The 13,878-nt window shown below is 46.9% G+C and overlaps 1 protein-coding gene across 2 annotated transcripts in view; it reads right to left on the reverse strand.

The window, feature by feature from the left end:
* Positions 1 to 13,878, reverse strand: part of Anapc5 (anaphase promoting complex subunit 5) — a 33,364-nt gene that overhangs the window by 6,272 nt on the left and 13,214 nt on the right. Inside the window, exons 6-12 of one of the 2 annotated variants that reach the window (XM_021222514.1) lie at positions 13,041 to 13,142; positions 11,952 to 12,142; positions 8,315 to 8,396; positions 7,627 to 7,716; positions 5,928 to 6,070; positions 4,786 to 4,921; positions 733 to 807 (exon numbers count right to left, since the gene is read on the reverse strand). In XM_021222514.1, the coding sequence (XP_021078173.1) occupies positions 733 to 807; positions 4,786 to 4,921; positions 5,928 to 6,070; positions 7,627 to 7,716; positions 8,315 to 8,396; positions 11,952 to 12,142; positions 13,041 to 13,142 (819 nt within the window). Of the gene's footprint in view, positions 1 to 732; positions 808 to 4,785; positions 4,922 to 5,927; positions 6,110 to 7,626; positions 7,717 to 8,314; positions 8,397 to 11,951; positions 12,143 to 13,040; positions 13,143 to 13,878 lie in introns of both variants that reach the window. The other variant, XM_021222511.1, reaches the window with a different exon arrangement.

Below are 13,878 nucleotides of genomic sequence, written 5' to 3' on the forward strand. Positions count from 1 at the left end.
CTGGCTGTCCTGGAACTCACTTTGTAGACCAGGCTGGCCTCGAACTCAGAAATCCACCTGCCTCTGCCTCCCGAGTGCTGGGATTAAAGGAGTGCGCCACCACACCCGGCCCACGTCCTCTTTCAATTCACACCATACTTCACCCTGATGGTCTTAGATTCTCCTGTCATTCTTGTCAAATTCCATTTCCCTCCCGTTTTCCATACTAAGCATTCAATTTGTTGCCTGCCTGCCATTCCCATTCATGATTCCCAAACTTTTCTAACACTCACCCTTAAGCAATATACAGAATGAGGCTGGATTTGCTTTCTAATTTCAAGACAGGGTCTCAGGTATTGCAGGCTAGCCTCAAATGTTCCATACAGTCCAGTATGAGTCTGAACTTTCAGAAGATTGATTTTTGCCAGGGAGTAGTGTACCAAACACTTGGTAGGCAGTCAGGTGGATGTGTGTGTGTGTGTGTGTGTGTGCGCACACGCGTGCGTGCCCATGGTATTGAGGGTTAAACTCAGGACCTGTGGGTGCTCACTAAGCTTATATATATCCCCAGCTATGATTTGAACTTTTGATCAGCCATCCTCAATACTGCGATTACAGGCGTCCACCACATTTCTGCAGTGCTAGGGACAGAGACTCAAGCGTTATGCTTGCCCGGCAGGCGCTACCTTATGCTTGTGGAGCCATCTTGTGATACGATGACCGTGTTGAACGACCAGGAGAAAGGCAGCTTACCTGGGCATGCTGACTGTTGGGTGGAAATCGGTCCTTCAGGTGCTTTAACACTTCACCAGCAGCAGCGAAACAGCCCTAGGATGGAAAGGCATGGTTTGATTGGCATACTAGTTCTGACAATACACCCAGGAGGTTCACGTGACCTCCCTGTTTTTCGCTAGTGAGCTAGTGAAGATTTTTAAAAATCTTTTTTCATGTTAAAATATGAACTTTAATCATAATTTTCAGAAAATAGAGTTTTTATCACCCTCTGCACTCAATTTGGCCAGATATATGCAGCCACGATATACACATGTATGTATACATGATGTACCACAGAACAGAAACACTCAGGAAATGTTTATACTTGGCCTCACAGTTAAGAAGCCAAGGTTTTGATGGGCGTGGTGGCGCACGCCTTTAGTCCCAGCACTCGGGAGGCAGAGGGAGGCAGGCGGATTTCTGCGTTCGAGGCCAGCCTGGTCTACAAAGTGAGTTCCAGGACAGCCTGGGCTATACAGAGGAAACCCTATCTTGAAAAACCAAAAAAAAAAAAAAAAAAAAGGAAGGCAAGGTTTCATTGTAGCTTAGCCTGGCCTAGAAGGCAAGGCACAGCTAAGCCTGGCTGAAGCCCTGTTCCTGCTGCTGCCTCCACCTCCCAGGAGCTGAGACTACACGTGCCTGCCGTCATGCCTGGATGAAAACTGTTGAATTATACAGACAAGCAAAGTTCTTTCTAGAAGAAAAAAGAAAAAAGAAAGAAAAAAGAGAAAATTACAGCAGCAGATCTGGTGGCTCATTGCTGCACCATCGGCACTTGGGAGTTATAAGCCAGCTGATTCTACCTGCTGAGCTCCAGGGTAGCCGGGCTCACAAACTTACAGTAATACTCATCCAGACAAAAGAAAAGCACGCGCAGTTACTTGTAATCCCTCTCACAGAGAATCTCGGATATGTCTGACACATCTTCTAAGCCTGTTGGATGCTCATGAATATGAAAATATAGAGGTTCCAAAAATAGCTATACATATTTTTTAATAAAATAGGTGCAACACTGTAACTGCATGATTAAAATTCTATAAATTGTGGAGTTTTCTTTTTGTTTTTTGACAGGATCTCACTATGTAGCCCTGGTTGAGCTGGACGTCAGTATGGAGGCTGGCCTTAATCCAACAGAAAGCTGCTCTATCAGGCAACCTCCTCCTCTCACAAGGGTTGGGATTAAAGGTGTGCTCCATCTCATCAGACAAAACAAGTATGAGTGATTTCACTTTTCCCGTAATTACTCTATTATTAGCACACTTTGGGGGGGGGGGTTCGAGACAGGGTTTCTCTGTATAGCCCTGGCTGTCCTGGAATTCACTCTGTAAACCAGGCTGGCCTCGAACTCAGAAATCCGCCTGCGTCTGCCTCCCAAGTGCCGGGATTAAAGGCGTGCTTATTATTAGCATACTTGATTAGGTAGATAAACTGATACATCAAAATAACCTGTAGACGGTCTGGTTGTTTCCACTTAATAAAGTTTTACTGACTTTGGGGTGTGTGGGGGGGTACAGCTCTGCATACATATGTGCCCAGCTGTTTCCTCACAGGCAGAGAAATGAAAGGGATTTTTTAGGTCATGAAAACTTTTGCCTAATTTACTGGCTGAAACTATTTCACTGTCTTGATTTATTCAGTGTGCACCCCTACATTTGTGTAGCTAGAGGACAATGTGCAGGTCAGAGGACAATGGTGGGGGGAGGGAGGAGTCAGTACCCTCCCCTTCTACCACATAAGCTCCCAGGTTGTCAGACTTGGCACCAAGGCCTTTAGCCTAGCCATAGGTGGTGGGAATTGAACACAGATCCTCTGGAAGAGCAGCCAATACTCTTAACCTTGAAGTTAGCTCTCCAGTCCCTTAGTTAAGGCTTTTCATATTGCTCTAATCATTTCATCAAGTGTGAACTATGCAGAACAATTGTACAACCAAGCTTTTATTTGAAACAAAAACACTGAAATACAACAGCAGATGATCATTTTGCTTCCGTAATTTTTGCAGGCAATCCTGTCCACTGTTTTCCTGTCCACTGTCAGAGAGCAAGGGCGGTACTGAGATGGGTTGTCCTAACTTCAGACCAAGTAAAGAGAACTTTGTACATACACACTGCAGTCACTTCCCCTTGAGTCTTAGAAGGAAATAGTACAGGAAGATCATCGGTCAGTCAGAACAAGAAAGGGGCCGAAAACCTTAGAGAAAGGGCTTAGTATGTCTTCTGCAGTTATGAATTTAATCCCAAGAACATTAAGAAATGAAAAACTGGTTGTGGTAGCGTAAGCTTGTAATCCCAGTACTAGAGAAACACAAAGAGGTGGATCCTCAGGGCTTGCTGGCCCAGGCCAGTGAGAAACCCTGTCTTAAAAGGCAATGTAGACAGCACCTACAGAATGCCACCACAGTGCCCTCTGGCTCAGAACCCTACCATCCTACCTCTGCCTTCCGTGCTTGCACAGAATTGTGCTGAAATTTCTTTCGCGTCTATCTTTCCTCCTGATACCATAGTTAAGTGGCACATTTAGTAGAGTTTGAAGAGCTCGTGGGACAGACACACGCACACGCGCGCGCACACACACACACACACACACACACACACACACACACACACACACACGGGAGGAGGGATCACATGAAGCTCCAGTGCCAAGAGGAAAAGAAAAAAAAAAAGAGTAACATGAGATTCCTAGAAGATAGCAGAGAGTAAACACAGATGGTTTGCCCTTTGACCTGGGAAAGGATAAGAGGAACTACCATCTCAGGTAGCATAGGACAACAGGAGCCAATGGGGACACACAGGACCCATCAGAGCCCAACCTTCCTGTGTCAGTCGGAGAGATCTTTACTGTACAGATGGGGTCTACACCTAACAATGATGGAGACCAAAGAGTGAGGAGAGATACTGTGAGGAAGGAGATTGGCCTAACCCAAAGCTTGTTCTGTGAAGCTAAGGCTCAGAGTCCCCATAACTCTCTTCCAGGAGACCTTTGAGCTAAGGGGACTCTGAGGCAGCATCAGGACGTTAGCTTCCTATGTGGGACAAAAGACAAGGTCACGCCCAATCCCCACTGTCCTTTGGGTTGGAAACAGAATTGACATGTACTAGTAGACAGACACTTAAATCCCCTGGACCTCAGAATCTTTTGTTTGGTTGGTTGTTTTTTTTGTTTTTTGTTTTTGGTTTTTCTAGATAGGGCTTCTCTGAGTAGCCCTGACTGGCCTCGAACTCACTCTGTAGACCAGGCTAGCCTCGAACTCAGAAATCTGCCTGCCTCTGCCTCCCAAATGCTGGGACTAAAGGTGTGTGCCACCACCACCCGGCCAGATTCTTGTTCCATGGAGCAGGAATAAACCACACTGAGCTCAGGAAGCTACAAAGGATTCAGCAAGCTAACACACACAAAGCATCCAGCGCAGGCCTGGCCCAGAGCCACGAGAACAACATTCATGATCACCACGCTGCCTGGATTATCCAACTCCTCTCCACAAACACACAAACACCTCCTTTAGTTCACCATTTGGTTTTGGGTTTTGTGACAGGGTCTCTCCAGCCAGGATAGGCCTGGCTGTCTGGGACCTCACTATGTAGACATGTATGTACCTATGTAGACCCGTATGTACCTACCTCACTATGTAGACCCAGCAGGCCCCGGGGTGCACCACCATGTCCAACCTATTCCACTCCTTGAAAACCAGTAGCCAAGCTCATGTTCCCTTCACCGATGTAAAAACACCCTGCACTTGACAAATGTCACACTATCTCCATCGGGGATTTCATCCTTCAGCAACCTGCACCAACCAGGTCCACTGAGACATACCCGGTACTTTTCTCAAGCACTAGAGGAAGGAATGGCAGAGCGAGCCCCGGTGCCCCAGAAGCACTCGTCAGGCCCCTATGCTCCACCCTGGAGGTGTGGCCATGCAGGGACAGTGAGAGCACAGACCTCTGTACAGACCATGGAACATGGGCTTCCTTCCAAGCTGCTCTCCTCGGCAATGTTGCCATAGCAACAGAGCACACACGAACACAACTGACCTACCTGTTCTGCATGTAGCTCTGCAAGATGGCAGAGAGCGACGGCAAAGGACTCAGTATTGTTCTGCTGCACGCCCGCATTCAGCGACTCCAGGCTGTTCATGCTCAGCAGCATCTGGGCTTGTTGCAGTGCCATGGTGCTGGGTGAGGAAGAGGAGGGACAGGTCCCCCTTTATAAAGGCAGCAGACCCAGGCTGCCCCTGAGCCATGCCCTACAGTTATCCTCAGTGGAGAAAATTAACCCTTGCGACTCTGGATGTGTGGAAGCAACTCCGCCCCATGCCAGCTCTCCTGCCCTCAGGCCGAGGAGAGCAGAAGTATCCTGGGTACGCAGGCCCCAAGGAAATGTAGAGTAGGGCAACATATCTGGGAGCACTGGGCACCCAGACCCCCACCCGCACCTCCCACCCTCAATGCTCCCTGAGGTCACAGGATGCTAATTAGCTTTCATGGGTAAATTCAGACCCGGTGCCGTCCTGGCACCGGCTGCTCTGGCAATGCAGGCAGTGGCCAGTGTCGGCAGCTGTTTCAGAGCACACCGTGCCAAAAAATTATCTGAAATACAAAAACAAGACTGGTAAGGAGGCGCTCCCTTCATTACGGAATTCCTAGAAACAGCAGGCTGTCTAGGGGATGTGTGAGTTCAAGGCAGGGCTCCAGGGGAAAGTCTAGTTCAGAAGTTTACTTCCAAACTGCAGGGGGCTGAGTGGAAAACAGACAGTGGCTGCAGCTGTCCAGAGAAGCAACCTTGTCTACACAAGCAGCAGTGGGGAGGGGCGCTGGACTTGCACAAGGAGGCCATGCAGCATGCGAACAGGAAGTGGGGCTCTCAGCTCAGGGTCAGGTGATCAAGGTGTGAGTGCCAGCTGGTCACTGGTCAAGTATACCCACGATCTTGAGATCAAATGTGCAAACCAGAGGAGATCACCCACCGGTTGGTTATACACAGAGCAGCCAGGGACAGTGAGCCGTGTACGTGGGGAAGACTCTGCCAAGATCGTGCAGTCTACAAAATGTCTCCAGATGAAGCATTTCCTCTAATCCCCTCGGTGAACAAACTCCAAAGGGGGACGAGCTTGCACAGGACCATTTCCACAGCTCCTGCTTCTCTCCCTAAAGGCTCTGGCAGTCTGCCTGGAGACCTACCTGCGGCCGTACAGCCTCCAGATGGCCGTTTTCTGTGCAATGCTGATATCGATGAGTTCCGACAGGCTGTGTTTCCAGTGCAGGAGGTCGGAGTCCTTTAGGGCATCCATCAGTTTGTTGGCCGTCTTCCCAGCAAAAGCTCTCTGTTGAACAAGGGACTGTATTCCCAGGGAGGCGAGGTACTAAGGGGACAGATATACCCACGACCCAAGATAGAGATTACATGACAGAATTGGTTTTGCTCTTCAGAAATGTGGTGGATTTCACATTTCAGCACATGCACAGTGACAGCTCTACTTAAAGAACCTATGACCTGACCTTTACCCTGACCCATGAGAGATGTGTTCCTGAAACGCTAGGGCTGAAAGAGAAGCAGAGGGTACATGGCAAAGAGCCCAGGCTTCAGCATTAGGTAACCTGGACTTATAGACACTGCCTCTGCTACTTACTGTGTGACTTAGGGCCAGTCACTTAGCTTCTTAGCTAAGCCTCAGCTTCCTCATCTGTAAAATGGGCATCAAACCTATCATAGAGAACCGTGGTAAGGATTACAATGAGATAATAGAGCAAACAGTGCTGTGCATATTAGGTAAAAGGACATAAAGGGAAGGACGCCCATCATGAGCAACAAGTTTCTTCTTAGCGTCTGTCTGGGATTCTCCTTGAGGGCAAGAAGCCCATCTAAAAAGCCATTTCAATCCATAGCTAGAGTATCTTTAAGCAGTCTATAAAGAGCCACTTCAACTCAGTCCGTGTGTGTTTCTTTCCTTTCCCAGAAGAAAACGCACAGGTAATGCACAGACTGAACAAACGTGTACAGTAAGTTGTTCTCAATCTTGCTGCAAACTTCCTGAGAATGGGCGTAAGCGATCTTATGGTCTATGGTCACAGATTCAGTAGTGGCTGAGACAGAATAACATTCTTCCAATAGCAGTCAACACCCCAAAGCCAGTCCTACTTTCTGCACACAGACCACACCCTTTGCACGGCCTCTGTGTCACTGAGGTAACAACTCAGCCTTTTCCTGTCATGCAGAATGAGAGGAACAGGTCTTCCCGACAGGCTTGCTATTTAAAACAAGGGTCAGCAAACTTTCTAGCAAGGTTGAGAGCAGATTTCATGTTACAGGCCACACTTGGCCTCTGCTCAGTTGTGGCTGTTCTCCGGCTCCGTCCATCTAAACATGTAAACGTTTCTTGGCTCAACAGCTGAATGCAGACGGACAGAGCACCAGACTTAACACACAAGCTGTAGTTTGCCAACCCCTGGTTTAACTTCAGCGTTCCCGGGGCTGGGGATGTAGCTCAGTAGCACGGCACTTGTCTAGCGTGTGTGAGGTGATGAGTTCTATTTCCAGCACTAGAGAAGAAAAAAGCCGTTTCTACAAATTGTCTAAGTGTAAATGTACTAGGTGCTGCTCAATAAACTAAACTAAACAATAAAATAAACAAAGATCTCTTATCCAGTCCATAAGTGGAGCTCTCACAGATGTTATTAGGACAAAGGGAATAGAGAGAAACCTACCCAACAGAATTTAGTGGTGTGATTAATAATTAAAAGTCAGAAAACAACCAACGAGACCACGTGTAGGAATACCCACTCTAAGTCTCGCCAGTTCATGACAGACAAAGGTGGTGGAAGAAGAGAGAAAGGCTCAACACCACTAATTTTAACAATCTCACAGAAAGATGAGCCTTACCGGTAACCCAAAATGGACTGCTTTCTTCACAGAATGCTCCAGCAGAACATAGCTATCGGCTCTCTTCTGCCCCAGCACATAAAGCCAGCTCTGACAAGAGATAACCATCAAAAGGCATCATAACAATGGCAATGACGGATCTCCAGTGACATACCAATGTGGACACAAGAAAGAATTTTAAAGGGACAAGATAAACCTTCTACAATACTGTGTTATTACTGAGATGTGAGTGTAAATGAAACCCATTAGGCATATTAAAAGCTTTATTGAAGCCAGACTGAGATAAACAAGCGATTGGTCCGCGCTCTCTGACGGCCCTGAGTGGGAGACATGTCAGAAGGAAGCATAAAGCCCCCATCGGATTTAACTGAGCTGAGAGCCACAGGTGCTTCTAGACCCTATGTATACTTGGTAACTGTGTGATACTCCAGTATCTCACCAAGTTACTACTAAAGTACATCGTCCCATTGATGTCCGCACCAATGCAATGCTTAACAAAGCAGAACAAATGCCACGAAGAAAAATATATGACTGTGGGGCCCTCTGTGAGTCCTTGTGTCTACCTACATAGTTTCCCCTCACTGCTAAGGACCTTTGATCCCACTGCAAAACCACCTGATTGAAACTGGGCCTTCGGGAGGCCAACTCAACCCCTGAGCAAAATCCCAAGACCAGAGGACGGCCTCACCAAACAGTGCTGCAGACACACGTGATCGTTCGACTCCTGGGCAATCCTAATTGCCTCCTGCAGGGCGAGCTCTGCCTGTTGACTAATGACAGACTAAACATTAATATCCCATTAACAATCACAAACATGCAAGCATCGGTAGCGGGAAGTCATCTGCACGCAGTTCGTCATGGGCAGGCCTCTAGCTGTAGCTGTAGCTATTTAGGGACTGCTTTCTCTGCGGCTGCCCCAACCCCAGGAGCAGGACACAGCCACTGGGGGGGAGGGGGGTGGCCCCTCTCAGAGAATGTCTAGTAAAGGGAATGGTTTCCCTTGCTGCTTCTAAAATGTTTGTTTCAGCTCTCCAATGCCAAGACGGATTAATAGTTTAGTTTTGTTTAAGTTATTTTCTGCATTGTTTAAAACAAAACAAAACCCAACCCACTATGTGAAGTTGCAATTTTATCATCATTAAAACAATGAATAAAACAAACTAACGGTTTTCAGCATTCTGAAGATTCCTTTTTTGTTTGTTTGGGTTTGGTTTTGGTTTTTCGAGACAGGGTTTCTCTGTGTAGCCCTGGCTGTCCTGGAACTCACTCTGTAGACCAGGCTGGCCTTGAACTCAGAAATCCACTACCTCTGCCTCCTAAGTGCTGGGATTAAAGGTGTCTGGCTTGAAGATTCCTATTTCTGGTCATTTTTTTCTTCCTCACATGCCAGTTGTCCCCTGATCACCAAGACAGATCCCCAACCTCCCTGGTTTACGACAGTCCAGCCAGCCTTACCGAAAACACCCCATTTTGCAATTCATCATTAAATACTACTGTATGTAGCCTTCAGTTTACTTTACCCGAGGATTGTATTTAACCACTTCACAAGCCCCTAAACGGCACAGGCTGTGCCTTATGTTCTCGATTTCCAATAGCAAAAAAAAAAAAGGATGAAAGCTTTACTAATGTGTCTGTCAGTACCTCCGTGTAAGAACCTCCATGTAGGGAGTCTCAGATGCCACTTGCTTAAGGAAACATCTACACCACGAATGTTCCTCCAACAGGAGCAGCAGCCTCACAGGTGCAGTTTTTTTTGTTTTTTTTTTTTAAAGATTTATTTATTATTATATCTCAGTACACTGTAGCTGTCTCCAGATGCACCAGAAGAGGTCGTCAGATCTCATTACAAATGGTTGTGAGCCACCATGTGGTTGCTGGGATTTGAACTCAGGACCCTCGGAAGAGCAGTCGGTGCTCTTAACCACTGAGCCATCTCTCCAGCCCCACAGGTGCAGTTTTCACTAACTAAGTAGTCCTACTTCTTCCTTAACTGCTTGTTCACATAGAGAAGCCAGCTACACTTGGCCTATGCTGCATTTCCTTCAAACTGCTTTCCACACTGAGCAGAATAGAACACCCTAGAACTTGAGCCACATGAAAGCAGGAAGCACACCTTCGCCCACAGGTCCTCAGTGTCACCAGCTAATACTGCTCCATTAAACAGCAGACGGCCACACAGTGCTAGGCTTCGGAAGGAAGAGTTGGAGAGAACCACACAGTGTATTATAGCAGGACTAGAGACGACCAACTGGGGAACGTAAGAAAGTCAAGCAAGCATGTTCAGTAAGAGCCTGGCATGGTGGCACAGGACTGTGATCCTGATAATCGGCAGGAAGATCAGGAGTTATGAGACCAGGCAGGGCTACATGAAACTGTTTCAAAAAAGGTTAAAAAAGGAGCAAGAGGCAAGCTGGTTTCCTCTCTGAAATGTGCTATGATGCCTCCTCACTACTCAGAGTTCATACCTGGTCTCCACAACTGCATGCTGCTCTCTGCCACCTCCTCTTTTTCTCACTTGCAGAGTCAGGAGCACACTGCTCAAACAAACGGTGAACTCCCACTCTGGGATGTACTCACCCATGTGACTATTCCCTCCAAACACAGGCACAGGCCACTTGGCTTCTCTACATCTATATTCAAATCTCAGGTCAGCGGATGACAGACCAGACTAACCTGTGACCCTGACAACTGTGAATGCACACACACCTGGAGCAAGACCAGAACACTTCATCCAGCAATGGCAGCCCCTCACCACAGCTCTCATCCTGGCCCACACTAGCAACAATGCTGCAGCTACATTCATTCTGTATCGCTGGCTCGCTCTCCTATAAGCCTCATGCCAGTGTTTCCCCTATTCCCACTTCTGCACTCCCTGGTACCCACAGCAGAGCCTAGGACGAAGTGTCTCACCAACAAGCAGCTATCAAAATGTCCAACACTATGGGGCTAGTAATGTAACTGTCAGCAGAGTGCTAGCCTTGCTCAAGGTTCCGTCTCTAGCACCACATAAAAAGGTGCAGTGGTACACAGCTGAACCCCCAGCACTTGGGAGACAGAGGCAGGAAGATTAGAAGTTCAAAGTCATTCTTGGCGTTCAAGGCCAGTTGAGAAACACAAAATCCTATTAAGAAGGAAGGTCTTTGGGGCTGGAGCTGTTGCTCAGTGCAAGGCACTTAATTACCCTGCACAGGGTCCTATGAATATCTCAAGATAAAGCCCAATGATGTACAGGCTGCTAAAGTAAGAAGAGAGTGGGTTACAGTAAGATAAGATGGAGCCTCTCCTAAGCAGCAGGTCTGGAATCCGCGTCTGTGGCCTGCATCCCCCTGCTGCAACCCTGCTCTGGGCTTGAGCATCACGGCTCTTCTGAGGTTCTGCACAGCAGTGCACTGTTCTCAGACTATGTCAGTTACCCATGGCTCCTACCCTGCTTCAGCAGCCACTTGTGCAGCCAAGTCAAACCTCTCCCACGCAAACCTCTCTTACAGGAAGACGTCTACACACTTGCCCAAACTGTTCCCCCCGCCCCCCCACTACAAGTTCTCATGTCTTTTCACAAAATGAAATAAACAAACAATAAAGCCAGGTATATATTATAACAAAACCAACCGGTTCCACATCATGGCTGCCTGAACTCATGCAAAAGCACACAGACCTTCCAGAGTCTGCACAGCTGTCTATCAGCCTTTGGAATACTGAAAATAGCTTCTGCAGCACCATCACTACCTCCAACCGGCCTTTAGGGAACCCCTGACCTAATGACCTAATTCACTAAATGGCCTGATCGTTCTTAGAAGCAAAACCCAAAGCAGGCCCAGGCACTCAAGCATGCAACACTCCAGGGGGCACACTACTAAGGAGGATTTTTCCATTCATGAAAAGGTTCACTCTGGGAGCTAGACACAAATCTAGAAAATCTCAAATCAGTTTCTTTCTCTATTTTAAAAATAATTTTTTTTTTCTTTTTTGATGACTTGTTTTAGGGTTTCCTTTATTGACAGCGTCTTCTGTGTAGCCCAGGCTGGCCTTGAGCTTCCACCTGTCCTCTTACCTCCGACTCCTCAGTGCTAGGATTACAGACATGTGTCATCATGCGTGGAAGAGTGGGGGTTTGTTTTTTGAGACAGGGCCTCACTACATAGCCTGAAACTCCCTATGTAGACCAGGCTATCCTCAAACTTAGAACGTCCAAGTGCCTCTGCTTGAGTACTGGGATTATAAGGGTGCGCTACTACTCCTGGCAATGGATTATCTTTAAAAATGAGTTTCATTTAACACAGACGCCTGCCTTCCATGTCCGCATGGACAGAAGTCTATCAACTTACTAGTGACCGAAGCGGCAGTGCAGGGCAGCCAGGTTGAGGGCAGCGTATCTTAAGCTCCGGCCATAACCCTCTTCACCATTACTTTTGCCCTCCGCTCCAGTGAGAATCAGGCGGTCAAAATAATGCAGGAGGCTGTGCGTTGAGCTGAAAACATCTTGAACACGGAGGTTGTTTAAGTAGCTGAGGTAATGCTAAAACAGGAAATAATCAGTAGTCACAGAAGCCATAATTCAGCTTTTCTCCATAGGCAAAGTAAAAGAGATTCAAAATACTGGCTTGGAACAGTCCATAGACAAAAATTCCATTAGGTGTCTGTTCAGGTTTATCAATATATCTATTCACAACACACACACACACACACACACACACACACACACACACATACATACACACATCTGTTCAGGTTTATCAATATATCTATACACACACACACACACACATACACACATCTGTTCAGGTTTATCAATATATCTATACACACACACATGCACGCACATACACACGCACACACACACGCACACACACAGAGGCTACAGTGCCACTGGCTGTTAGGACCCAAGTTAGAAGTTAATTCTTCTAAATGTCCATCAGAAATTAACTAGTAAGTTAACTCTTATCCTTTTGCTCTGAAGCACAGAACTAAAGCACTCTTCTAACAGGGATGTCTCGGTTACTGGGAAACAAAATGGAGCTGTTTTGACATGAATAAAGTCTGATGTCAAATCAAATCTCATCTAAGGATTACATTAAGAAGCTCACAGAGCAACAGATCTAATAGGATATTGAACTTAAAAATTTGTCTGAAAACACTCACAAAAGGAAGAAAGGAAAAGAACTTTTCAGCCCTTAAATGTTTTTATCCATCAGTCTACCATCTCCTATCAAAAGCCATACCAAGGATGAGTGAGAGAACACAGTAGCAGGGCCTCTGGCCCAGGGATGGTGGGGGAGCCCTGCAGTCTGAGCCCTGCTGTTATCTTGCCAACAATGTGATTCCTGTTAGAACCTAAAATCTGTGTGGCTCGCTGATACACTGAACAGCACCATCCCTTCTTTGAAACCCAGGAACAAATTCTGAACAAAACTCACAGCTTCAGCAAAATCAGGATTAAATTTCAACAGGTTGTTCAATTCCTTCTGCAAGGAAGCTGGGGTGAGGGCTTTAGTCTCGTCATTCTTCAACAAAGCAGCCTGAAATGAAAACAACAGCACATTAGAATCAGTCAACCCAGAGGGAACACAGTGACCAAGCCTGCCCGACTGCAGCCTCATCAGCCCGAGCACCTTTCTAAACACGCTGCCCATGTTCACGCCAGCACATAGTTCCCCTCCCTTGGACACGAGCCTCCAGGCCTACACTTCTCACCCACACGCTCCTTCCATACCTAGCAAACCCTGGCAGGCCCCAATTTATAATTTATACTTCACTGTCTATCACTGAGGCTAGGCAAGGTCTCAAAGGCCACCCATGCACCCTGTGAGTCCTCTGTACTTTCTCTTCCTACAGCACCTGACGGACGATATGTAAACTGTCACTTGAACACTCAACACTGTGAACTCTCCAGACACATAATGTGTTCATCTCCTGGCCTGTCCTACACATTGCTAGTTCACATGGATAGAATCAACAACTACACAGTACATGTTCAATGTCTCCCTAAGAGATCATGTTGGTTCCTAAATTGGCAGCAATGAGAAGTGCTGGGGACCTTTAAGAGGTAGGACCCTAAATACACATGCACGCATACACATATCAAAACCGACAAAACTAGATGAACTCAAGATGAGAAGAGAATCATAGTCACCACTCAGATCATGAAGGGCCCTTATGGGAAAAGTTTAAAGTCACTGGGAAATCTTTAAAGGGGTTCTTAAAGGGTCTATAAAAAAGTAGGACACAAGCCGGGCATGGTGGCGCACGCCTTTA

The sequence above is a fragment of the Mus pahari genome, chromosome 23 (assembly GCF_900095145.1).
Source record: "Mus pahari chromosome 23, PAHARI_EIJ_v1.1, whole genome shotgun sequence".
NCBI lineage: Eukaryota > Metazoa > Chordata > Mammalia > Rodentia > Muridae > Mus > Mus pahari.